Below are 23,301 nucleotides of genomic sequence, written 5' to 3' on the forward strand. Positions count from 1 at the left end.
AGGAAGGAAGAGATGAGAAGCATCAACTCTTAGTTGCATCACTTTTTAGCTGTTCATTGATTGCTTCTTATTTGTGCCTTGACTAGCTCCAGCAGAGCCAGTGACCTTGGGCTTCAAGCCAGCAACCCTAGGGCTCAAGCCAGCAACCACAAGATCATGTGGTGATCTCATGCTCAAGCCTGGGACCTTGTGCTCAAGCTGGTGAGGCTGTGCTCAATCCAGCGACCTCGGGGGTTTCAAACCTGGCACCTCAGCAGCATCCCAGGTGGAGGCTCTATCCACTGCAGCACCACGGGTCAGGCATAAAGATTTCATTGCAGACCATCCTATGTGGTTACTTTAAGTCTGTGAGGTTGTAAGCCCCTATTCTCCCAGTCAGGCCTCATGAGTTTGTTCCTTTTTTGTCCACAAGTTTCTAGTTCATGGGCCCTAAAAAGCATGAAATGAGTGAGTTACTAACAGGAAGTTCCAGTCTAGAAAGAGATGCATATTAGGAGTTCAGAGATGAATCATCTGATAACAACCGTCAGAGAGCTACCATGGAAGACGAACTCCTTCAAGGAGTTAAAGCTGAAGGATTTAAGGGGGAATCACTTCTCCCGGCTGACCCAGGGGCGGGTTCAGGTCCAATCAAGCCCACACCCGCAAAGGAGAGATCTCATTGCCCCTCGGAGCCTGCGCCTCCTACATCCTCTGGGGCCGACCGGCCACTCAAGATAAGACTACATTTCCCGGCGTGCCGCGCGGCCAGGGCCAATAAGGAGCCGGAAATAGGGTGCGCGAGGTCTAAGGGCACGAGGGAAGTGGCGGGCGGGGACTGAGGAGGGGGCGTGCAGGTGAGCGTGCCGGCCGTGGGTCGTCGGCATGGCTGAGGCCAGGAAGCGGCGGGAACTGCTTCCCCTGATCTACCAGCATCTGTTGCAGGCAGGATACGTGCGCGCGGCTCGGGAAGTGAAGGAGCAGAGCTGCCAGGTAAGCGTGCGCGCGTGTCGTGTGTGAGGGCCGCGTGTTGGATCTGGAGAGCGGCAACCCGCTCCCCTTCCCCTGATGGGCGCCCAGAGCTGGGTCCCTCAGTGCCGGGGACGCGACCAGGGGTCCGAAGAAGTCGCATCCTTTGGCCCCCGCTGCGGCTCCCAGCCCCTCTGGGCCTCAATTTCCCCATCCTATGCAGTGGGCGGGCCGGGACTTGTGATCCGCGCTCAGGGATCTGTAATTCCCGCGTCCATTCAGTACCTCCACCCTCTTCCTGGAAGCGGCGATTTCAAGTTTCCTATGTTCCGGGCCACGTGGTCCGGCGCGGCCCCCTAGGGTAAAAAGGTAGCAGCAAGTTTGAGGGGTGGATTGCAAACAGCCCCTTTGGGACTGAGAGTGGGGAGGGGCGCGAAGGACTGCTCCAGCGCTAAGGGAAGGGGTCTGTGGCCCCATAACTGAGCTGGAGCTCAGGCCTTTAGCAGCCCTTTTATACGAAACTTTGGGATTAGATCTTCTGTGTGGTCGTTTCTTCATTCATTCTTTCTGCAACTGTTAAGCTGGGGCTCAGGGTGCTGGTGATAAACTGATGAGCACTGTCTCCAGCTCTCCTAGAGCTTACATTCTAAATCTAGTAGGGGAGATGGACATAAATCCAAGAATCACAAAAGTAGCTACACACTTGACAACTACATTAATTGCGAAGAATGAGGGGCATAGATAGAGTGCTAAGACAGGGATGGCAGATTGCCCCTGTCAGGGGTATCCAGGACTGTTTTCCCAAGGAACTGGATGTTGGTTTGAGATCTGAGAGAAGGGAGGTGGATATTCCAGACAGAGGTGCAAATGCCCTGTGGTGGGAGGGAACTTGTTGCTGACTGTCGACCCTGGGAAAATCTACTATGGCTGTAATGTGGAGTACAGGCATGATACAGGTCCCTTGCCCAAGGGGCGTGCTGGTTGGAGCCCTGTTGTAGGCAGTTTGGGTCTTAATCTGATGAGCAGTGGTAAGCCCCTGGAGGGTTTTAAGCTGGTAAAATGATTAGTCAATGTTCCTTTGGCTGCAGTGCAAGCTCCAGTCCTGATGCTTGCTCTCAGGACTTCCTGGAGAGACTAAAGCAGGGGTCCCCAAACTTTTTACACAGGGGGCCAGTTCACTGTCCCTCAGACCGTTGGAGGGCCGGACTATAAAAAAAACTATGAACAAATCCCTATGCACACTGCACATATCTTATTTTAAAGTAAAAAAACAAAACGGGAACAAATACAATATTTAAAATAAAGAACAAGTAAATTTAAATCAACAAACTGACCAGTATTTCAATGGGAACTATGCTCCTCTCACTGACCGCCAATGAAAGAGGTGCCCCTTCCAGAAGTGCGGCGGGGGCCGGATAAATGCCCTCAGGGGGCCGCATGCGGCCCGCGGGCTGTAGTTTGGGGACCCCTGGACTAAAGGGTGATGGGCCCTAAGTTATTATCTGTGCTTTTTCCAACCCTTTAGACTTAAGTTGCCCTTCTTCCTCCGTTTATATTACTTAACAGCTAAGGAGGGCAAAGGACAGTACCTGTCTTTATTGGGTCATCTGCCTAATTAAAGTATCCTCTTCATGGACTGTACATTCTAGCAGGAACAGACAGGTGACACATATTTAAAAAAAAAAGTTAATGATCTAGTGTGTTGGGTGATGGTAGGTGCTAGCTATAAAAATAAAGTCAGGCAAAGGGGACAAGAATGTCCTGTTATAAATAGGGTCATCGGGAAGCCCCACTGAGAAGGTGACATTTGGGCAGAGACCTGAAGGGGAAGGGAGGAGATGAGCTGTGTAGTTAGCAGTAGAGAGCATTCCAGACAAAAAGAATAGCAAGTCTTGTGGAGGCAGGGCGACCTGACATATCTGAGGGACAGTCAGGAGGACAGTGTGCCTAGGGTAGAGTAGGGTGAAACTGACACTTGAAGTTTCAGTGTTCCTGGCGCACTGTGCTGGGCACTGTCTAGATTATTTCATTCAGGCCTGATAGCAGCCTGCTCGGTGGTGGGTGCTTAACCCCGTGTCATAAAGAAGGAACCTGAAGTTTGAAGAGGTGAAGAGATTAGCCTGGCTATTTAACAGAGGAGTTCCGCACGACTCCAGATGCACCCTCTTGGTCACTCTGCCCAGATCCCTGACACCCTCTGCCTTCGCCCACACATTGCTCGCTCAGCCTCCTTGGGGCACTTGATATCCCAGGTTCTTGATATTTGCAGAGACAGTGGACCCCCTGGCCTTGACTCCAAAGGTCTGGATTTCACCTGGTTCCCTCTGCTTTTACCAAGGGACTGGAACCCTTTGATCCCACTACTTTCCCAGTGGATAAGTAGACTGCGATCATGCCACCTGGATGCCTCGGATGTCTGGACTGTGGTTCACACCGCCCTGGGGAGATTGACCAGCCCGATCTTTGAAAGCCTTTTAAAAGGTCATGGGTGGGGAAAGCACTGTCTTGTGGCCTCTAAGCATGGAGAGTGCCAGGGAGGTTGGGGGCTGAAAAAATGCTGGCCTGGGACATTCCAACTCCAGTCTCTCAAAGGCACCTCTCACCAACATGTTGTCTTAGCAGGTTTTAATTGGAAATTCTTGCCCTGTTTGTCTCTGGAAGGTTTGGGTGATACTGGCAGGGCCAGGCAGAGAGATTTCCCAGAGCAAAAAGACCCCCTTCTCAACCACCTTTCTGTGCAAGTGATGAGGTTGTGGAGAGTTGGGCCCCAGGAGGACCCTTACTGTGCTAGGGTGTTAATTGCTGCTCTCTCTTTTCTGCAGAAAAGTTTCCCGACTCAGCCTGTAACCCTTCTGGACATATATACACACTGGCAACAGTAAGTCTGACGGTGCTGAAGGTGTGGAGTAGGAACACTCCAAGCTATCAGCTTGGAATAAGCTAGGGTACTAATCTGGTGTAAGAGCTGTACCCATAGCCCTCTGTATACGCCATTATCGCCCTCAGAAAGCCAGGTCACATGTGTGGGGTGTCTGGTGGTAGGAAAGGACGTTGAGAGCCGTGATCAGTATTGAAGAACAGTAAAGACAGAAGCTTCTCGTCAATTTCTTACTCATTCAATCAACAAACATTTATTAAGCACTTATTGAATGCCAAGCCCTGTTCTAAGCATGGCAATGTCATGAGACAGATATGCCTTCTTCTTTCCTAGAGTTGACATTGGAGTCAGGGAGGTAGGCATACATCAAGGAATAAAATGAATGAATGTTAAATTACATGATAGTAAGGATTACGAAAAAGAGGTACTCAGTGCCAAAACCACAAAAACCTCTTGGGGTGCTAGGGGCCACTTCCCTGTAGTGACTTTTGAATTGAAAGCTGCAGGGAGTGGGAGTGAACTAGGCAATAGATATGGAGTAGTAGTAAGTGGCGTGCACTGTGCAGAGGAAACTGCTGGTGCTGAGGCCTGTAGCTGTGGGCACAGTGCAGGTGAGGCTGGGCAGTTGGCAGGGCTTGCCCCTAGTGAGGCCTGCTCTCCATGGTGAGAAGTTGTGTCTTTATCCCAAGGGCAGTGGGAGCCATGGAAGGATGAAGCCAAGTGGTGAGGTTGCTCTGCAGACTGGGGCTGTGGACATCATCATCCAGGCAAGAGCTGATGGGGCTGAGACAAGAATAATTGGAGATAGGAAGTACGTTCCAGGGATGTTCAGGGATGAAACCAGGATCTATGGATGGGTTGGAGAGGCAGTCTCGTCTAATCCCAGGTACCTGGCTTGTGCATGGAGCTAGAAGGGAGCCTGATTTGGAGGAGAAATTTCAAGGACAGAATAAGTGCAAAATGCCTGTGAAACATGTAAAACTTAAAGTCCTTTTCAAGAACAGGGAAATAACCCAAGGGTGTATCAACAGAGGAATGGTTTGAGAATGAAGGAGGGGATAATTATATTCTCTCCATGCATTGGCCTGACCGCTGCCAACTAGGTGAGTGGTGAGTGAAGGACCTGTAGTGATGTCCCATTGGGAATACTGAGTTGCCCAGGACAAAAAAGAGATGGCAAAGGGGCAGGTGAGGGGACCACTGTACATCTCTGAGGATAAAGGGGACGGCATGTTTTCTGCAGCCCTGGGAGACTGAAGTGGGATCTGTATTTACCTGCTTTAGTAAGAGGTTTCAGCTTCTGAACACAAGTGCTTGGTCATCAGAGCTATCCAAAAATTGAGTAGGCTACAGTTGGAGTGGTGAGCTTCCTGTTATCAGAGGTATGTAAGAAAAGATGGGAATGGTGTGGAGGGATCCTAGCTTCCAAGGTTTTTAAAATCCCAGTCAGCCCTCAGTTCTTGGCTCTTCTCTGCTGCTAAAGCAAGCACAGGGCACAGCCCCAACTTCCTCTCCCTCACGCTCCCTGACTTGCCCAGGTGTCTTGGGCGTTATTCACAGCACTTCCGTCCCAGAGAACTGCTGTAGTGAGCTGCACCACAAGCCCCTGCCCCTGGCCCCTATGGGTAAGGGGTACAGAGTGAGACGGAAACCTCACACACCAGAGGAAGCACACACCTAGTGCTTCCTGGCTAATTCAGACCCAGCAGCTAGCTAGACGACCATGACAAACGGTTTTCCTGAGTCTGTGCCTTCATCTGGAAAGTGAAGATAATAGTAGTAAACAAAGTTCTAAGCCTAACCAGGGGAGGCATTCTCCTTCCCCCACCCCCAATTTAGATAGCCCCTGCTCTGAGCCAGGACTATTCTTTTTTTTTTTTTTTTTCTGAAGCTGGAAACGGGGAGAGACAGACAGACTCCCGCATGCGCCCGACCGGGATCCACCTGGCACAACCACCAGGGGCGACGCTCTGCCCCTCCGGGGTGTCGCTCTGCCGCGACCAGAGCCACTCTAGTGCCTGGGGCAGAGGCCAAGGAGCCATCCCCAGCGCCCGGACCATCTTTGCTCCAATGGAGCCTCGGCTGCGGGAGGGGAAGAGAGAGACAGAGAGGAAGGGGGGGGGTGGAGAAGCAAATGGGCGCCTCTCCTATGTGCCCTGGCCGGGAATCGAACCCAGGTCCCCCGCACACCAGGCCGATGCTCTACCACCGAGCCAACCGGCCAGGGCCAAGACTATTCTTTTTTTTTTTTTTTTTTTCATTTTTCTGAAGCTGGAAACAGGGAGAGACAGTCAGACAGACTCCCGCATGCGCCCGACCGGGATCCACCCGGCCCGCCCACCAGGGGCGGTGCTCTGCCCCCCAGGGGGCGATGCTCTGCCCATCCTGGGCGTCGCCATATTGCGACCAGAGCCACTCTAGCACCTGAGGCAGAGGCCACAGAGCCATGCCCAGCGCCCGGGCCATCTCTGCTCCAATGGAGCCTTGGCTGCGGGAGGGGAAGAGAGAGACAGAGAGGAAAGCGCGGCGGAGGGGTGGAGAAGCAAATGAGCGCTTCTCCTGTGTGCCCTGGCCGGGAATCAAACCCGGGTCCTCCGCACGCTAGGCCGACGCTCTACCGCTGAGCCAACCGGCCAGGGCCAAGACTATTCTTGATGTAATGGAACAAAGAACACCTCCTTCCCTTGTGAAGTTTACGTTCTGTTGGGAAAAGAGTCAGGACAATTGATACAGACAATACACGAAACCTGTCTAGCAAGAGACTCTCAACAAGTGACCTTCCTGGGAACCAGGGACGTGAGCAGCACATCCCAGCCTGTGGTGGAGCAAGGTCGATCATAGCTGGAGAACGTGGCGTAGACAGTGACTCTATCTGGGTGGGAGTGCGGGGACAAAGAGATGTTGCTTGAAAGTTCCCGGGGCTCAGCCGTCTGAGTGCTCATTCTTACCAATGCCCCACACTTACTCTTTGACCCTGGGCTTAGCCCATAGCCCATTTTTTGAGACGCATGCTGTGTGATAAGGGTACCTTAGTGAGCTGAAAAAGGTTCCTGCCAGCTTTCCCCCTGCCTGGACCTTACTGTATAGTGGGGGCATCAGGCAGAAAGTACATGAAATAACAGGAGAGAAAGAAGCGTTTGGAAGAAAATGAAACAAAATGTCTTGGGTGAGGAGAGTGATCAGGGTGGACCTCTCAGAGGACCTCTCAGTTGTGTTGGAGCTGAGGCCTTGAAGGACAGGAGGACCTGGGCAGAGTCTTCTAGGAAGAGGGCATAGCAGGTGCCAAAAGTCCTGGAGCAGGGAGGAACCTAGATGGCTCTGTGAAGTGCCTGCACAGTGCAGCACCTGTCACTCAACACCAGTTAGCTACTGTTACTATGTGATTGACCATTGCTGAATATCTTGAAGCCAATACTGGAGTATTGTAACAGCCCTTTATGAAATGAGTGAAAATGCAGGATTTTATCTACGCTTTCCTCGTCGCTGTGTAAACTGCATACTCCCTTTGGAGGGGTGGGAAGATGTGAGGTCTTTTCAGATCTCCTGGAGTTGTCTGTCACCGGTTGGTATAGCCAGTCACCCTTGTCCTGCAGAACCTCAGAGGTTGGCCGGAAGCGGAAGGCAGAGGAAGATGCGGCGCTGCAGGCCAAGAAGGCCCGTGTGTCAGACCCCGTTAGCAGCTCAGAGAGCTCAGAGGAGGAGGAGTCAGAAGCGGAAACAGCCAAAGCTGGTACGAACCTCGTGTGCTGGTTACTACTGGGATGGGGGCATCATTGGTGCTTGAGGGGGCTTAGCCCAGGGCCCGGCAACTTTCAGGAATAGGCTATAGGTATTGGGTTATTCCAGGGGGTCCCACCTCCAGCGTCTCCTTCAGTGAGCCCTGGGAAAACCAGAACCTTCCTTGGGGAAGATCGGAAGGGCCTACCTATCTGTTTAGGTATCTTTTTGAGCCCTTCCTCTGTATTGAACATTGCTCGGTGCCTTCTTGGTAGCATGAATCAGGACTGCAAGCCAGTCCTGACTTTTTGCTCTGGGGGCTTCAGCATCTCATTAGCAGGGACTTCATCGAGGGGCCATGTAGCTTTCATTTTGCCTCTGTGCTCCCAGTGGGCGTGGCTAGCACCACACGAGTTCTTCCCACGAATCAGGGTTCAGGCTCAGCTCCTTCTCCAGCACTGGGCAGCCCCACCAGTCCTTAAGTGAGCAGCTGAAACCTGTCTGCTGTTCTTAGATGAGAAAGCTCGCCTGGCTCACCCAGCGGGTGTTTGTGTCTTGCAGCTCCAACGCCAACGTCCACCAACTCCTTAGTCGCAGGGGCAGTTTTGCCATCAAGCATAAAAGAAAAAGCCAAGGTGAGTGGGACCAAGCTATTACCCATAAGAGTTAAAGTGCCCTATAGGGGACAGTCTCGACCTTTGTCAGAGAAGGATAAAGTTATATGAGTAATTGCCTAACCTGGATTCAAATCTCATCCCCTAAGTTACCAGCTCTGTGATCTTGGTGAGTCCTATCACTACTATGAACCTCAGTTTCCTTTTCTGTAAAAATAATTATGAAATAATGATAATAACCACAACAAACTAGAAGTCACCACCTAGCCGTTAACAACTGTGTTCCCAGTATGGTAACCTGGTTCTCTCCCCACCTCTGAAGGGAGGCACCATGTTTAGCCCCACTTCATAGGTGAAGAAACAGAGGCCTAGGGAAGTGCTTTGTCCAGACTCACACGCTCAGAAGTCGTAGAGCTGAGTTCAGATGTGGTCTGTTCTTCGTTCACTGGCTGCACCCGAGTGTACCTGTCACTTGTTCTCTGTAGGCAAAGACCGAGAAAGTCAACAAGACAGTGAACTCCACGTCACACCCGGTCCCCGGGAAGGCAGTGGCCCATCTCCTCTCTGGGAAGTCTCCCAGAAAGTCAGCAAATACCATCTTGGCCTCAGAAACTGCGTCGTCAGGCAGCGTCCCAGGCCTCAGGACCATTGCCAAGCCTGGTGAGAAGCACCGAGTGTGGGCTGGGTGCAGGCCTGGGGACTGCTTTGTCCGACTCGGACGCTCTGGAAGTCAGAGGCTTGTCTCCATGCAAGGAGGGCCCCCTACCTCAGACCATTTTCCCCTCCCCTTGTTGAGGGAGAGTCAGCCACAACAGCACCAGGCTTTGCCGAGTTGAGCAGCATGGAGGGTGGGGGAGCATTTTCTGGTTATTGCGCCCAGGTGGGTACAAGGCCCACCTCGGAGGCTGAGACTAAACTGAGAGGCCTGGGTTTGCCTCTTTCTCGTGTGAAATGCCTGTGTGCCCTGCCTGCCTCTGCAGTGGCGGAAGGAGATCTTTCTAAGCTGGCACATGTGTTGGAACCTATTATGCCTTACGAGGGCCTCGGAGGTGAACGGAAATAGGGGCACGAGTGGAACACACCTCAGCTGTGGGTCTTCCAGGGCCGGTAGAGCTGCAGTGAGGCGAGCGCTCGGCAGCTGGCCCTGGTCAGTTGGTGTGGTAGGGTCTGGGAAGGTGGCCTTCAGCCCTCCCTGTTCATCCTTCAGGAGTGGCATCAGCGGGCCAGGTCGAAAGCTCCAGCGAGGACACCTCCAGCTCGAGTGATGAGATGGACGTGGAGGTAATCATGACCCATCCCCAGGAACTGCCCTCTGCAGACCTTTGACCCTCCCTCCCGGGAGCCTGGCTTCGCAGACCAGTGGGACCAGACAGTTCATCAAGTGTTTCAGGGTGACTGGGAGCTGGAAAGGCTGAGGCCTGGGGAACGGGGGCGGTGGGGGGTAGGGGAGAGCCAGGTGCTGCTCATTACAGCTGGGCCTGAGAAGGGGCTAGAGTTGTTGCGGGGAGACCCTATCCTGCCTGTGAGACGAAAGCTTCCTGGGAGAGGTGTCACTGGAGCAGGGCCTTGACACATAGAGCCCTTCATCAAGCGAGGGATATAAGGGGAAGGTGCTCACACAGGAAGAGCTGCATGAGCAAAGGCCCAGGGGCAGGAGGGTGGCCATCCTGGGGTGCAGTCGGGGGGAGTGGGGTGAGCCCACTGGCAAATGCCAGTCCAAGGCACCTGGCCAGAGATGGGGAGGTCTTAGTCTGTGGGCTTGTCTCTTCTCTGAATTGTGACCTGAGGGTCATTTCTTGCTGTGCATCTGCCAAGTGCCCAGCCTAGGTGCAGTGGTGAGCAAGACGGGCAGGGTTCCTGTCGCTCTGGGGCCACGGATGGTCCCTCTGAGGTTTAACTACAGTAGTGATGGTTACTAGGAAGGGGAAAGGTAGAGAGCCATGAGGGGCAGTGACGGGAGCATGATGTAGTCAGAGGTGACAGCATGGCCAGAGACAGGGACAGAGTTCGGTGCTTTTAAGGAACGCTGACCTACATTGTGAGTGGGGAGGAGAGGGATGTAAGGTAGGTGGGGTCATCGGGCCAGATCCACTGCTGGCCATGAGGACCTCCGGCAGGAGTTGGGGTTTTATTCTCGGGGCTGTGAGAAGCCATTGTAGGGTTTCACGCACAAAGGCAAGATAACCTGATTTATGTTTCATGAAGTTCACTGGTTGTATTCTGGTTTGGAGGACAGAATGAAAATAGACCGTTGAGGGGCTGTTGGAGAAGTGCTGGCGGCTGGCACCAGGGGCCCTGTAGAAAGATGTTGGAAGGGGAACTAGCAGGATTCAGGCATTGATTGGCCTGGTGCCTGGAGTACTTCCCACCTGTCCTCCTGCCTCTCGTGGTCACCGTCTCCCCACCTCCATCCCCACCTCTGGGCCCAGCCACAGCTAGCCATGAGGCTGCCCGGGAAACCAGCAGTTAAACACGTGGCCTCAGTGGGCAGAGGCCGGTGCAGGGCTCCAGCAGAAGGAGTTTGGGGTTGAGAGGATGGCTGCCGCAGAGCCCCAGGGCCCAGTGATGTCTCACTGATAGCGTGGGTGGAGGTAGGGCCCTGCCTGCGGGGAACGTCGGACCTTTAGAAGTCTAAGGAAGCCTAGAGGGGGAAGGCCCGTGCCCAAGGTACACAGCAAGCCAGTGACAAGGTTGCTTTTCAGTCACAGGCCTCCTGGCCCTTGGGACGACCACCGTGACCTGATACTGGAGTTGAAGAGGCAGACGGGAGGGCTTTCCATTTGGGGAAGGGCTGCCCCTTGTGCTGGACCCTGTGTGCTAGGTGGCAGAGGGGCACAGTGGTTGAAAGTTCTGTCCCCAAAGCTACACAGACATGGGTTCCATGCACAGTTCTGTCTCTTAATATTGGTCCTGAGTGGGTTAACCTCTCAGAGCCACTTGTTCTTTTCTGGGAAGCAGGTCTAACAGTGGTGTCTGCCGCGAGTTGTTTGAGAGGGCTTTATAAACCATGAAGTGGCGATCCCCTTCTGGGGTAAAGATGATTGACTATTCCTTCCCTAATTCTGTCCTCTTGTTCCAGGCGAAACTCTCAGCAAAACCACCACAGGTCAAAGCCTCACCAGTCCCGCCCAAAGAGGTGCCAGGCAAAAGGGCAGCCCCCGCTCCTGGAAAAGCAGGGAATGTGACACCTCAAGTCAGAGGAGGTGCCCCCACCCCAGCTGACAGGGCCAAGAAGCCCGAAGAGGACTTGGAGAGCAGCGAGGAGGACACCGAGAGTGAGGAAGAGGCCCCTGCAGGGAAACCCGGCCAGGTGAGGCCCCCACGGCCCTGGCTATGTAATGAGCACCTCCTGCCAGAGAAGACTCTCCTTGGAGCGGGTCAGCCATACACGGTGCCTGTGCTCACAGCTTTCTCGGGGATGGGGCAGCCCAGCTGGGCCACGCTGTGACGCCCTGTGTGCAGGGCTGTGGTGGGCCAGTGCAGGAGCATCAGGGACAGCCGCCAGAAGGAAGGAACTGTTGTCTGTCTGGGACCCAGAGGATGGTGTGGTGCCAGGGCGTGTAACACCTCGGGAATTAAAGCGTGTGGAACTGATAGGCCTGGTCAGAGCATCAGTCACGGGAGAGCCCCACTGAGGCCGCAGCCTTACCCTGAAGGTGTCGCCAGGGGGTCTTCAGGAAGAAGGGAATAAATTGCCCTTTCTCTTTTACTAGGTGAAGGCCTCAGAGAAAATTGTCCAGGTCAGAACATCCTCAGCCCCCGCCCCCGCCAAGCAGTCCCCCAGGAAAGCGGCTGTCCCAGCACCCCCTGGGAAGGCAGGGCCTACGGTTGCCCAGGCCCAGGCAGGGAGGCCGGAGGAGGACTCGGAGAGCAGCAGCGAGGAGTCGGACAGTGACGGGGAGGCTCCGGCTGCCCAGACCGCACTGCAGGTGAGACCTGGGCAGGAAGAGCCTGCAGCCTGTGCCGCTCCCCAGAGCACCTGCGGGGGACTTGGTCTCCCAGTGGACGAGAGCATGGACGTGTGTGTGGGGCTGTGGGGTGTTGTCACCCTATGGGGGTCTCTTGTCTCCTCACATCCACTGCCTGCCCTGATTGTGCTTCTCTAGGTCCAAGCAAAGCCCTCGGGGAAAACGCCCCAGGTCAAAGCTGCCTCAACCCCCGCCAAGCCGTCCCCCAGGAAAGCGGCTGTCCCAGCACCCCCTGGGAAGGCAGGGCCTGCGGCTGCCCAGGCCCAGGCAGGGAGGCCAGAGGAGGACTCGGAGAGCAGCAGCGAGGAGTCGGACAGTGACGGGGAGGCTCCAGCTGCCCAGACCGCATTGCAGGTGAGGACTTGGTCTCCCAGTGTACGAGAGCCCTGGCGTGCTCAGAGCCCTGTCCCACCTCTCTCAGTGTGGTGTGTGGGGCTGTGGGGTGTCGTCACCCTATGGGGTCTCCTGTCTCCTCACATGCACCCTCCAACTGCCTGCCCTGATTCTGCTTCTGTAGGTCCAGGTGAAGCCCACGGGGAAAACGCCCCAGATCAAAGCTGCCTCAGCCCCCGCCAAGCCGTCCCCCAGGAAAGCGGCTGTCCCAGCACCCCCTGGGAAGGCAGGGCCTGCGGCTGCCCAGGCCCAGACAGGGAGGCCAAAGGAGGACCCGGAGAGCAGCAGCGAGGAGTCGGACAGTGACGGGGAGACACCGGCTGCCCAGACCGCACTGCAGGTGAGACCTGGGCACGGAGAGCCTGCAGCCTGTGCCGCTCCCCAGAAGGCCTTCCGAGGACTTGGTCTCCCAGTGGACGAGAGCCCCGGGTGTGCTCAGAGCCCTGTCCCACCCCTCTCAGTGTGCTGTGTGTGGCTGTGGGGTGTCGTCACCCTATGGGGTCTCCTGTCTCCTCACATGCACCCTCCAACTGCCTGCCCTGATTCTGCTTCTGTAGGTCCAGGTGAAGCCCACGGGGAAAACCCCCCAGGTCAAAGCTGCCTCAGCCCCCGCCAAGCAGTCCCCCAGGAAAGCGGCTGTCCCAGCACCCCCTGGGAAGGCAGGGCCTGTGGCTGCCCAGGCCCAGGCAGGGAGGCCGGAGGAGGACTCGGAGAGCAGCAGCGAGGAGTCGGACAGTGACGGGGAGGCTCCGGCTGCCCAGACCGCACTGCAGGTGAGACCTGGGCAGGGAGAGCCTGCAGCCTGTGCCGCTCCCCAGAGCACCTGCGGGGGACTTGGTCTCCCAGTGGACGAGAGCCCCGGCGTGCTCAGAGCCCTGTCCCACCTGATTGTGCTTCTCTAGGTCCAAGCAAAGCCCTCGGGAAAAACCCCCCAGGTCAAAGCTGCCTCAGCCCCCGCCAAGCAGTCCCCCAAGAAAGCGGCTGTCCCAGCACCCCCTGGGAAGGCAGGGCCTGCGGCTGCCCAGGCCCAGACAGGGAGGCCGGAGGAGGACCCGGAGAGCAGCAGCGAGGAGTCGGACAGTGACGGGGAGACACCAGCACCTGTTACCTCAAACCTGGCTCAGGTGAGGCTGGAGGACACTACCTGGCCTGTGTGCTGGCTGCGGGGCTTCTCCCCCACTGCACCTAGAGCCCTGGCTTCCCATTTACCCTCCTCGCCTTCAGTCTCACCTCACACACATTCCCTCTGTGAGCCCCCCGCCCTAATCCTGGCCTTTGTCACTCCCAGGCAAAGCCTTTAGGGAAAAACTCCCAGGCCAGAGCCGCCTCAGCCGTGGGACCCTCTGGGCGAGGCACTGTCCCAGCACCCCCTGGGAAGGCAAGGTCTGCAGCCACCGTGGCCCAGACCTGGAAGAGCAGCAGCGAGGAGGAGTCAGACAGCGAGGGCCGGCCACCGGCCACTGTGGCCTTGGCCCAGGTGGGGTCCCTGCCTGTAAGGCCTTTCTTCCCCTACCCCCTACAGTGACAGCCTCCTCCCTCTCTGCTCACTGCGACCGCTTGCCCTCGGTCTCTTGTGTCCCTGCACACAGACGCTTTGGCTCCCTCCCCTGATCCTGAGTGTCTCATCCCAGGCACAGTCTTCTGGAAAGGCTCTCCAGGTGAGAGCTGCCTCAAGTTCCAGCAAGGGGCTCCATCAGAAGGCAGGGCCTGCAGCCACCCAGGTCAAAGTCAAAAAGTCCAAGGAAGCCTCGGCAAGCATCAAGGAGGAGTCCAACAGTGAGGTGGAGGAATCTGCGGCCATGCCTTCAGCCCAGGTGAGGCCGCGACACGGCCTGACCCTGAGTGACCCATACCCTGACCCTGAGTGACCCACACTGGGCAGCTCCCACAGGGAGCTGTGGGGAAGGACAGCAATGAGCTTCACCCTAGGACAGATGGAGGCTAGGAATGCAGGATTCTTCTCTAGCTTCTAACTTCTGTGTCCTCTCAGTCAAAAGCAGCCATGAAAACTCCTCAGACCAAGGCCTCCCCAAGGAAGGGCACTCCCATTACCCCTGCATCTGCCAAGGCCCCCCCAGTGCAGGTGGGCACACCAGCCCCTTGGAAAGCAGGAGCAGCAGCTTCGCCAGCCTGCACGTCATCCCCAGCTGTGGCCAGGAACGCCCAAAGGCCAGAGGAGGCCTCTTCAAGCAGCGAGGAGTCAGAGAGTGAGGAGGAGACGGCTCCTGCCACAGCAGGGAAACAGGTGAGGACAAGGGTGCTTCACTGACTCAGGGCCAGCCCCCCATGGTCTTTGGGGTTCCTGTGACAGTCCTCTCTCATGCCATTACAGGCTAAGCCTTTGGGGAAAAGCCTCCCAGCGAAAGCTGCCTCGGCACCCCCAAAAGGGCCCTCGGAACTAGGAACCACCCCGGTACTCTCTGGGAAGGCACGGCCTACAGAGGCCCAGGTCAAAGCTGAGACACACACAGACTCAGAGAGTAGTGAGGAAGAGTCAGACAGCGAAGAAGCCACCTCGGCTCTAGCCCAGGTGAGGCCTAGCACAAGCCAGCCCATCCATCCCCCTCAGTGCCTGGGCCAGGGCTGAGAATGGGCTTCTCTGGGCTCTGTCATCACAGAAGTCTTGGGCAGCCTCAGCTCAGCCTCATTCCCCACTTTTGCTCTATCCCCTGCCCATCAGGGCTCCTGCGTGGCCTTTTGAATTCCCACTAATGTCCCCTTTGCTTTCCGTAGGTTCTGTTGAGTAGCTTGTCAGCCAGGTACTCTCCTCTCTGGGGCTCCCGTGGCCCTGCCTTCGGGTTTCAGCCTGGGAGGGGGGTGTGGGCCTGTACGCAGGTGATTCCAGCATGGTGGGGTCGGGCAGCGGTAGGGGGTGCGTGCCTGGGCTAATAGAGCGTGGCAAGTGACAGCATCCAGGGCTTTCTCCCGAGGGGAGGCCTCTGGGAGGAAGTGGCATCGAAACTGGGCTGAGCTGGCCAGGTGACAGTGGGGTGTTCCAGAGAAACCCCAGCCTCTGCCAAGCCCAGGGGTGGGAGAGTGCCCGGCCTGGGGGAGTTGCCCCAAACAGCATTCTGGTGGGGTCACTGCGGAGACAGTGTGGTAGGGGCAACCAGTGGTGGGCTTGGTGTATGCGTTCAAGTCCCTAAAAAGTGATGTTTACTCTTTACAGATGTTTACTCTTCTGTAAATTTTTTTTTTTGAGTGGGTTTTTTTTTTGTTTGTTTTTTTGTATTTTTCTGAAGCTAGAAACGGGGAGAGACAGTCAGACAGACTCCCGCATGCGCCCGACCGGGATCCACCCAGCATGCCCACCAGGGGCAACGCTCTGCCCACCAGGGGGCGATGCTCTGCCCCTCCGGGGCTTCGCTTTGCCTCAACCAGAGCCACTCTAGCGCCTGGGGCAGAGGCCAAGGAGCCATCCCCAGCGCCTGGGCCATCTTTGCTCCAATGGAGCCTTGGCTGCGCGGGAGGGGAAGAGAGAGACAGAGAGGAAGGGGGGGGGGGGTGGAGAAGCAAATGGGCGCTTCTCCCGTGTGCCCTGGCCGGGAATCGAACCCGGGTCCCCCGCACGCCAGGCCGACGCTCTACTGCTGAGCCAACCGGCCAGGGCCTACTCTTCTGTAAATTTAAAGTCAACACTTGCAGGGTTGAAAATTTAATAAGGTCTCACATGCCACACCCAGCGAGAGGCTGCTCACAGCCAGCTCTGTCTGCCTGCAGCCAGGGCCTGTGCAGCAGAATTGGGAGTCATTGTCCAGCCGGGAGGAACCCGGAGAAGTGGAGATAGCTTATGCCCTGCACTCACCCACTCACTGTTCACTGTTTATAATTGTCTCTCTCTCTCTCTCTCTCTCTCTCTCTCTCACACACACACACCCAATAACCACTCAAATGAGTCATTCTTCACAGATGTCTATGGATTTTTTTTCGTTCCCCTCTACTGTTACCTTGTGGGACCCAAGGTCCTGTGATTCCTCAGCTGAGGTTTTAAACTCTGTGGGCCCTCCTCGCGTCTCAGCTCAGCAGGCTCCTACCCCCTTTTCCCAAGCTGCAGACACGTGCCCGAGCAAGTTCAGTATGCCGATCACTTAAATATGTGTCTTGCCACCTGTCCCATGAGGCAGGTGTTCATTTGCGTTGGTTTCCAGGGAAGGAGATTGGAGTCGAAAGTTGTTGTTTGGTGACCTGCTCCAGTCCAGCCTCCCAGTGAGGGCCTAGCCTTTTGCCCATCTCACTTCTCCTGCCACAGCTTGGCCACAACGTTTCCAGCCCCAGAAATGGTCATGGTTTGGGGCCTTACTTTCTCTCAGGGTGAAAAGTAGAGAAGCTAATCCCTCTCTAAGGGCTTAGCGTATAGCCTGATGCCCTGTCGGACATGGTGCCTTTCCTCCTTCCTTGCTTCAGGAGGTCTGAAGAGCCTCTGCTAAAACGGGTGGGGTCTTGTTGACCACCCCCCTTGTCCTTGCCTTCATCTGCAGCATGAGAGTGGTAACCATGCCTCTGTTGTGGGATTATGATGAGGATTAAATGAGGTAACCCTTGTATTGCCTCAACCTCAAAGTGCTATTCATACTACCTGGGTTTCACACTGCTCGGCTTAGCTGAGGTCAGAAATGAGTCAGTCTCTGGTCTGCTCAGTGACAGCTGCTCAGCTCTAAGTAAACCATCCATTTGGGAACCATGGTCCAAAAAAAAGTAGGAAAGGCAAGGGTTGGTTTTCGAAAAACAAAGGTGCCATAGACTCAGGAAGGAGATTATTCAGGACTTACATGCCCTTGTGTGATCTGGGCTGAATAAGTGGTGGGATGTCTGCTAGGCCTACCTTTTCGTGTTGATCTTACATCCTGTGACATTTTACACTTCCGTATCAGATCTGTAGCTTTTGTAGATTCTACACATGCAGGGCACATCTGCAAATAAGGACAGTTTTACTTTTTCCTTTCTGTTCTAGATGTCTTTTATTTCTTTTTCTTGCCTTATTGCTCTGACTAGAACCTCCAGTACCATGTTGAATGGTAGTGGTGAGAGCAGGCATCCTCACCTTGTTTCTACTCTTAGGGGTAAGCCTTTAGTTTCTTTCCGTTAGGTATGATGTCAGCTGTAGGTTTTCATAGATGCCCTTTATCGGATTGAGAAAGTATCCTTCTAGTGCCAGTTTGTCAAGAGTTCTTATCATGAGTTGGAGTTGGGTTTTTGTCATATTTGTCACAGTCTTTTTTTTTTTTTTTTTTTTTTTTTTTACAGAGGCAGAGATAGACAGGGACAGACAGACAGGAACGGAGAGAAATGAGAAGCATCAATCATCAGTTTCTCATTGAGCGTTGCGACTTCTTAGTTGTTCATTGATTGCTTTCTCACATGTGCCTTGACCGTGGGCCTTCAGCAGACCGAGTAACCCCCTGCTAGAGCCAGCGACCTTGGGTCCAAGCTGGTGAGCTCTTTGCTCAAGCCAGATGAGCCCGCGCTCAAGCTGGCGACCTCGGGGTCTCGAACCTGGGTCCTTCCGCATCCCAGTCCGACGCTCTATCCACTGCGCCACCACCTGGTCAGGCGGGTTTTTGTCATATTTGGAGGGGTTTTTTATTTGTTTTGTTTTTTTACTTTAGTTAATTTTCAGATATTAAATCAACTTTACTCTGTTTTTTGAGTTTATGTTAGATTGGTACTATTACTTAATAGAATTTACCAGTGAACCCATCTGATCCTGGGCTTTTATGGTGGTTGGGGGGGAGTTAATTACTAAATCAATATCTTTATTTGATATTGCATATTTTTTTTCCTTGAGTCAGTTAATATTTTCTGCCTTTTAATATTTTTTGGACACTCTTAATAATTTGCCTTTCTAAAAAAATTGTTTTCATCTCATTTGTTGACTTTGTTGGCATAAATTTGGTCATAATATTACCTTAAAATCCTTTTCATTTTTGTAGAGTGTATACTGATGTCCTGCTTTCTTCCCTAATTTTTTTTTTTCTTTTTTTCACGTCAGCTGGGTATTGTGCCGATGTCGTAACAAGTTTTGAGGGAGGCACATGTCACACAAGAGCGCAAACACCCAATCATCACACTTATGAACCGAAAAAGGATCTAATTTTTGATAATTTTTGTCTTTTCCTATTTCCTGATCAGTCTAGCTAAAGACGTCGATTTTGTTTTTCTTTTCAAGGAAAGAACTTTAGTTTCTATTGAGTTTTCTCTATCATTTTCTTCTTTTCTATTTCACTAATTTCCACTCTGACCTTTATAATTCCTTCCTTTACTTTGGTTTTGATGTGTTCCCTTTTTTTCTGGCTTTCTAGGGTAGAATATAAATTTTTTATTTTAACTCTTTCTGATGTAAGTGTGTAAAGCTATAAATTTCCCTTTTAGAACAAAATTACCTTCGTCCCATGAATTTTGAAATGATGTTTTTATTTTTATTCCTTGAACTGTGGGGTTAGAAGTCGGTTCATTTCCAAGTATCTGGGATGGTGCAGATTTCTTTCTGTTGATTTCCCATTTAATCCTGTGGTAGCTGGAGAATGTATTTTGTGTCATTTCAGTTCTTTTAAATGTACTGACGGGTCGCCTGACCAGGCGGTGGCGCAGTGAATAGAGCATCAGACTGGGATGCAGAGGACCCAGGTTTGAGACCCCGAGGTCACCAGCTTGAGCACGGGCTCATCTGGTTTGAGCAAAAGCCCACCAGCTTGAACCCAAGGTCACTGGCTCCAGCAGGGGGCTGCTCGGTCTGCTGAAGGCCCACGGTCAAGGCACATATGAGAAAGCAATCATTGAACAACTAAGGTGTTGCAACGCACAATGAAAAACTAATGATTGATGCTTCTCATCTCTCTCCATTCCTGTTTGTCCCTGTCTGTCCCTCACTCCGACTCACTATCTCTGTAAAAAAAAAAAAAAAAATGCACTGACGGGTCAGGTCAGCCTTCGTACCTTGCGTTTCATCTGTAAAAGGCATTCCTCCCCGTGGGGAACCGAGTGCTGTACCAGTGAGCACCGTGGATATACGTGACCCATCGTCTGTGCTATAGGGGACTGTCTTCAAGTCTGATTCCTGCTTTCACTGTTCCTCTGTGGGTGAGGGACTGGGCTGTGGAGGGTTTCTGGCCCCAATCTAGTGACGTCTCTGACAGAGGCAGGGGCTTTGCGAGCTGCCGGTGGCCTATTCTGTTTCGCATCGGCGGGGCTCGCTCTCGCACTCCTGTCGAGGATTCCTTTCTTTAGTATTCTTATCTCTCTAGGTCTCTATTTGCTAGGGACCTTGACAGGCACTTTAGGGATTCCCTAGAATCAAGTAACATTAGGTTAAGCCGAAGAAAAACTCTAAACACTGGTTCTCTGTTTTGTTCTGCCATCCCCAGAACTTGGCTCCCACCTCACAGGCTAAGTTGGTTGCTAAGGCGCCAGCTCTACGTCAGCATCCCAGCCAGCCAGAGGACGGAGACGTGTTTCCTACCTGTATAGAAAATCAAATGTGTGCTCAATCTCAATTCCATTAGCTAGAACTTAATCATTTGTTTGAAAAGGAGCCTAGAAGACACCTTTGCTCTGGGTAGTCTCGTGCTGAGCTAGCACTAAGAAAAGTGCTCACAACGACGAGTTTCTGTGTTTGTTACTTACCAACAACTGTTAAACAGTGAATCTCTCATGACATTGTCATGATAACCCTGTGGCTGGGCCATATTATTATCCTATTTCACGGAGGAGGAAACTGAGGCCCATTGAGGTTAAAGGGTTTGCCCAGGTTCACACAGCTGTTCCGTGGAGGTGCCAGAATCCAAACTTGGGCCCTGACTCCCGAGTCCATGTTCCCAGCTGACCATTCTGCTGCATCTTACCTTCCTTCTGTCATTCCTTGTTCTCTCCAGGTGAAGGCCTCAGTGAAAACCCCTCAGACTAAAGCCAGCCCAGCCTCTTCCACCAGAGTGTCTTCAGCCAAAGGGGCAGCCTCAGCTCCTGGGAAAGTGGTCACTGCAGCTGCTCTAGCCAAACAGGGGTCCCTGGCCAAGGCAAGTGAGACCAAAAGCCACAGGAGGTGCCGGGGGTGGAGCAGAGGAGGACCGAGCAGTGGCCCCAGCCTGGACAAAGGCCCTGTGCAGGCGGGAGCATCCTCAGCACCATCGCCATGGTGGGGCTTAGCCTAACGGGAACTGTACGTTCCACTTCTTTGCCCAATACTGCTACCTCGCAATTCAGGTCAAGCCTCCAGCTGTGGGGAAGGCAGTGGCCACAGCTGCCCAGGCCCCGGGGCCAGTCGAGGACGACTCTGAGAGCAGTGAGGACGAGACGGACATCGAGGGGGCGGCATCCGCTCAGGTGAGGCCGGGGAGGGCAGGGGCAGTCCTAGGCTTCCACTCTCCCCCCTGTGTCTAGAGTCCCCACACACGGCTGCATGTGCCCCACCCATGTCCTTCTGTGTCTCCTTCCCTGATTCTGTTTCTGTCGCCCCCCAGGCGAAGCCCTCAGGGAAGACCACCCAGGTCAGAGCTGCCTCGACCCCCACCAAGGGCTCCCCCAAGAAAGGGCCTGCTGCGCTGCTCCCTGGGAAGACAGGACCCACGGCCGCCCAGGCTAGGCAGAGGCAGGAGGTCTCCGACAGCAGCAGCGAGGAGTCGGCGAGCGCCGGGGAGGCGCCGGGCACTGCGACCCCAGCTCAGGTGAGACCCAGTGAGGAAGCAGCTACAGTGCCAAGCCACTGTCACCCATTCCTCGGTCAGAGCTGGGGCTCGGCCAGGTGGGGAGGGAGGACCAGATAAGGCACTGAGCCCAGGGTGTCTTCCACGTCTCCTTTGCTGAAACCTGCTGTGAAACTTCCCCAAACCAAGGCCACCCTGATGAAAGGAATCCTAAGCACTCCCGTATCTGCCGAGGCCTCCACAGTGTGAGTGGGCACACCGGCCCATGGAAGGCCAGGCCAGAAACTCCCACCAAAGTACATGAGGCCAAGAATCCAAAGATGTCACAGTCAGATTGTCATGGGGAGGCTTGCGTGATGGTACAGGTACCACAGGCCCCGGGGAACTAGAGGAAGCCATATCCCTTTCCTGGGGTCTCACGTGGGCATGTGCATCTCCCTGGGGAGAGCTCGTCCAGCCGAGCATGAAGCCTGGGGTGCAGGAACAGAAAACGAGGAACTGAGTTTTATGTGGGTGATTTTCTCTCGGTCTGCCTGCAGAAGGCAGCAGGGGTGGCCGAGTCCTGCCCGAGTTCATAGTAACAAACTCCAGGGCTTACAGGGCTCGGACCTGTGATGGAAATGATTGACACAGGCCTGGTAGAGAGGTGATAGATGGCAACTGACATTGAGCCTTGGTGTCAGGAGAGACAGGCTCCTGTGCTTGTCCCCTCAGAAGGAGAGTAACTCCAAAACTGCCAAGAAAAAGGGAGTGTTGGCAACCAGGGCAAACTAGAGAGCCCTTGCCCCATCCGAGAGACAGTCCCTGTCAGTGCCAGCCAGTGGTGACCCTGTAGAAATGTATCTTCTGTGACTGGATCTTCCATTTCCTAAAGAAAGCCAGAAGTCCCGTGCCAGACCAAGCACCATCCCGTCTTAGGTTTGCTTTATTTATGAGTGAAACAAGCAGCAGGAAGCCGTGAAATGCTCCTGGCACTAACCTCTGGTCGATGCATCAGACCAACCGTTGAGCCCCCTACCTTCCTGATAGAGGTAAAGGGATCAAAAAAGGTGACCCTCCCCTCAAGGAGCTGATAGTCCATAGGGCAAGACGGGTGACTGGATGTTGGAGCATATTCTGGCACTGCTGTATGTGATGGGGCTGGAGCAGGGCCCCGAGAGGCCAGAAGAGACGGTTGAGCTGAGCTCGAATGGAGACCTGGTGCGTAGAGACGGGCACTCCGGGGGAAGGGACAGGAAGTCAGCTGGGGTCAGCAAAGGCCCACCATCAGGCAACAGTCACTTCTGCTTGCTTGTTACCAGGAACATTTACAGAGCCAGACTAAGACAGCAAGGGCCTCTGCCATATTTTGCCTTGTGCAGCTTTTTTTTCCTTTTTAAGCTTTAAATGAGTTGCTGTGTCCGTTAGGATGTCCTAATCTGTAGAAGAAAACCTAATTCACAAGAGCTTAGGTAGTAAAGGGAATGGTTATCATGGTGTACCAAGTCCCTGGGTAAGGCTGCTATACAGGTTGTTCCTTGACCTCAGCCTCACTGGTGGCCCAGATTTCTTCCAACTCTGCTTCGCCTGCATCATTGTCACAACAGGGCTGCAGCATCTTTTAAAGAGCTAAGAAATTCCCCAGTCAACTTGATCTCACCTCATCTGGTTCAGATCTAAGGCACTTGTCCCTCCCAAAGCCACCATTGAGGGGCCTGCAGTTCCGTGATTGGCTGGTAGAAGGGGCCATCCTTCTCAAAGCCTGCAAGACACCAGCATGGCAGTTGCAGGGTGTATTTTAGTTGACCCATTTAAAAATTGGGAAGTGACACATATAAATCAGGGTCTCCTAGCCTCTCTGAAGCAACTGGGAAGCTCAGCCTCACTTCGCTAGCTAGGCTGAGTCGTGACTGGCGGGACCATCGTGGCAGTTGGGAAGCAGAGAGCTGCCCTCTGTCTGCGCCCTGGGCTCCCTTGAGCTGGTCAGCAGCGCCGGCTCCTCACTGCTCTCCTCTCCTCCTCCAGCCCCCTGACTGCAGCACCCAGCCAGCCTGACCACTGTTTACGCCTGGCCTGGCAGGAGGAATGGCAGGCGTTAGGACACCTGGCATTAGAGCCAGGTGTGAATGGTGCTGGGCCACTGGCTCACCCCGGCAGTCTTGTCCCAG

The 23,301-nt window shown here is 54.1% G+C and overlaps 1 protein-coding gene and 1 non-coding gene across 6 annotated transcripts in view; one reads left to right on the forward strand and one right to left on the reverse strand.

Annotated features, from left to right (window-relative positions):
• The first annotated feature begins 805 nt into the window (after positions 1-805).
• TCOF1 (treacle ribosome biogenesis factor 1) overlaps positions 806-23,301 on the forward strand; it is a 37,055-nt gene continuing 14,559 nt past the window's right edge. For 3 of the 5 annotated variants that reach the window (XM_066273003.1, XM_066273004.1, XM_066273008.1), the window contains exons 1-19: positions 806-972; positions 3,771-3,826; positions 7,420-7,556; positions 8,105-8,178; positions 8,643-8,817; positions 9,365-9,438; positions 11,237-11,467; positions 11,871-12,086; positions 12,264-12,479; positions 12,643-12,858; positions 13,076-13,291; positions 13,421-13,642; positions 13,807-13,995; positions 14,150-14,332; positions 14,509-14,763; positions 14,851-15,048; positions 20,387-20,527; positions 20,715-20,834; positions 20,972-21,175. In XM_066273003.1, coding sequence (XP_066129100.1) covers positions 865-972; positions 3,771-3,826; positions 7,420-7,556; positions 8,105-8,178; positions 8,643-8,817; positions 9,365-9,438; positions 11,237-11,467; positions 11,871-12,086; positions 12,264-12,479; positions 12,643-12,858; positions 13,076-13,291; positions 13,421-13,642; positions 13,807-13,995; positions 14,150-14,332; positions 14,509-14,763; positions 14,851-15,048; positions 20,387-20,527; positions 20,715-20,834; positions 20,972-21,175 — 3,231 coding nt within the window. In that variant the 5' untranslated portion in view covers positions 806-864. The remainder of the gene's footprint in view (positions 973-3,770; positions 3,827-7,419; positions 7,557-8,104; positions 8,179-8,642; positions 8,818-9,364; positions 9,439-11,236; positions 11,468-11,870; positions 12,087-12,263; positions 12,480-12,642; positions 12,859-13,075; positions 13,292-13,420; positions 13,643-13,806; positions 13,996-14,149; positions 14,333-14,508; positions 14,764-14,850; positions 15,049-20,386; positions 20,528-20,714; positions 20,835-20,971; positions 21,176-23,301) is intronic. The other 2 variants (XM_066273007.1, XM_066273006.1) reach the window with 2 other exon arrangements.
• LOC136336727 (small nucleolar RNA U13) lies at positions 18,502-18,605 on the reverse strand. Its single transcript, XR_010731551.1, has one exon. It is a non-coding gene; the product is annotated as a small nucleolar RNA U13 (small nucleolar RNA).

The sequence above is a fragment of the Saccopteryx bilineata genome, chromosome 4, assembly GCF_036850765.1.
Source record: "Saccopteryx bilineata isolate mSacBil1 chromosome 4, mSacBil1_pri_phased_curated, whole genome shotgun sequence".
Lineage (NCBI taxonomy): Eukaryota > Metazoa > Chordata > Mammalia > Chiroptera > Emballonuridae > Saccopteryx > Saccopteryx bilineata.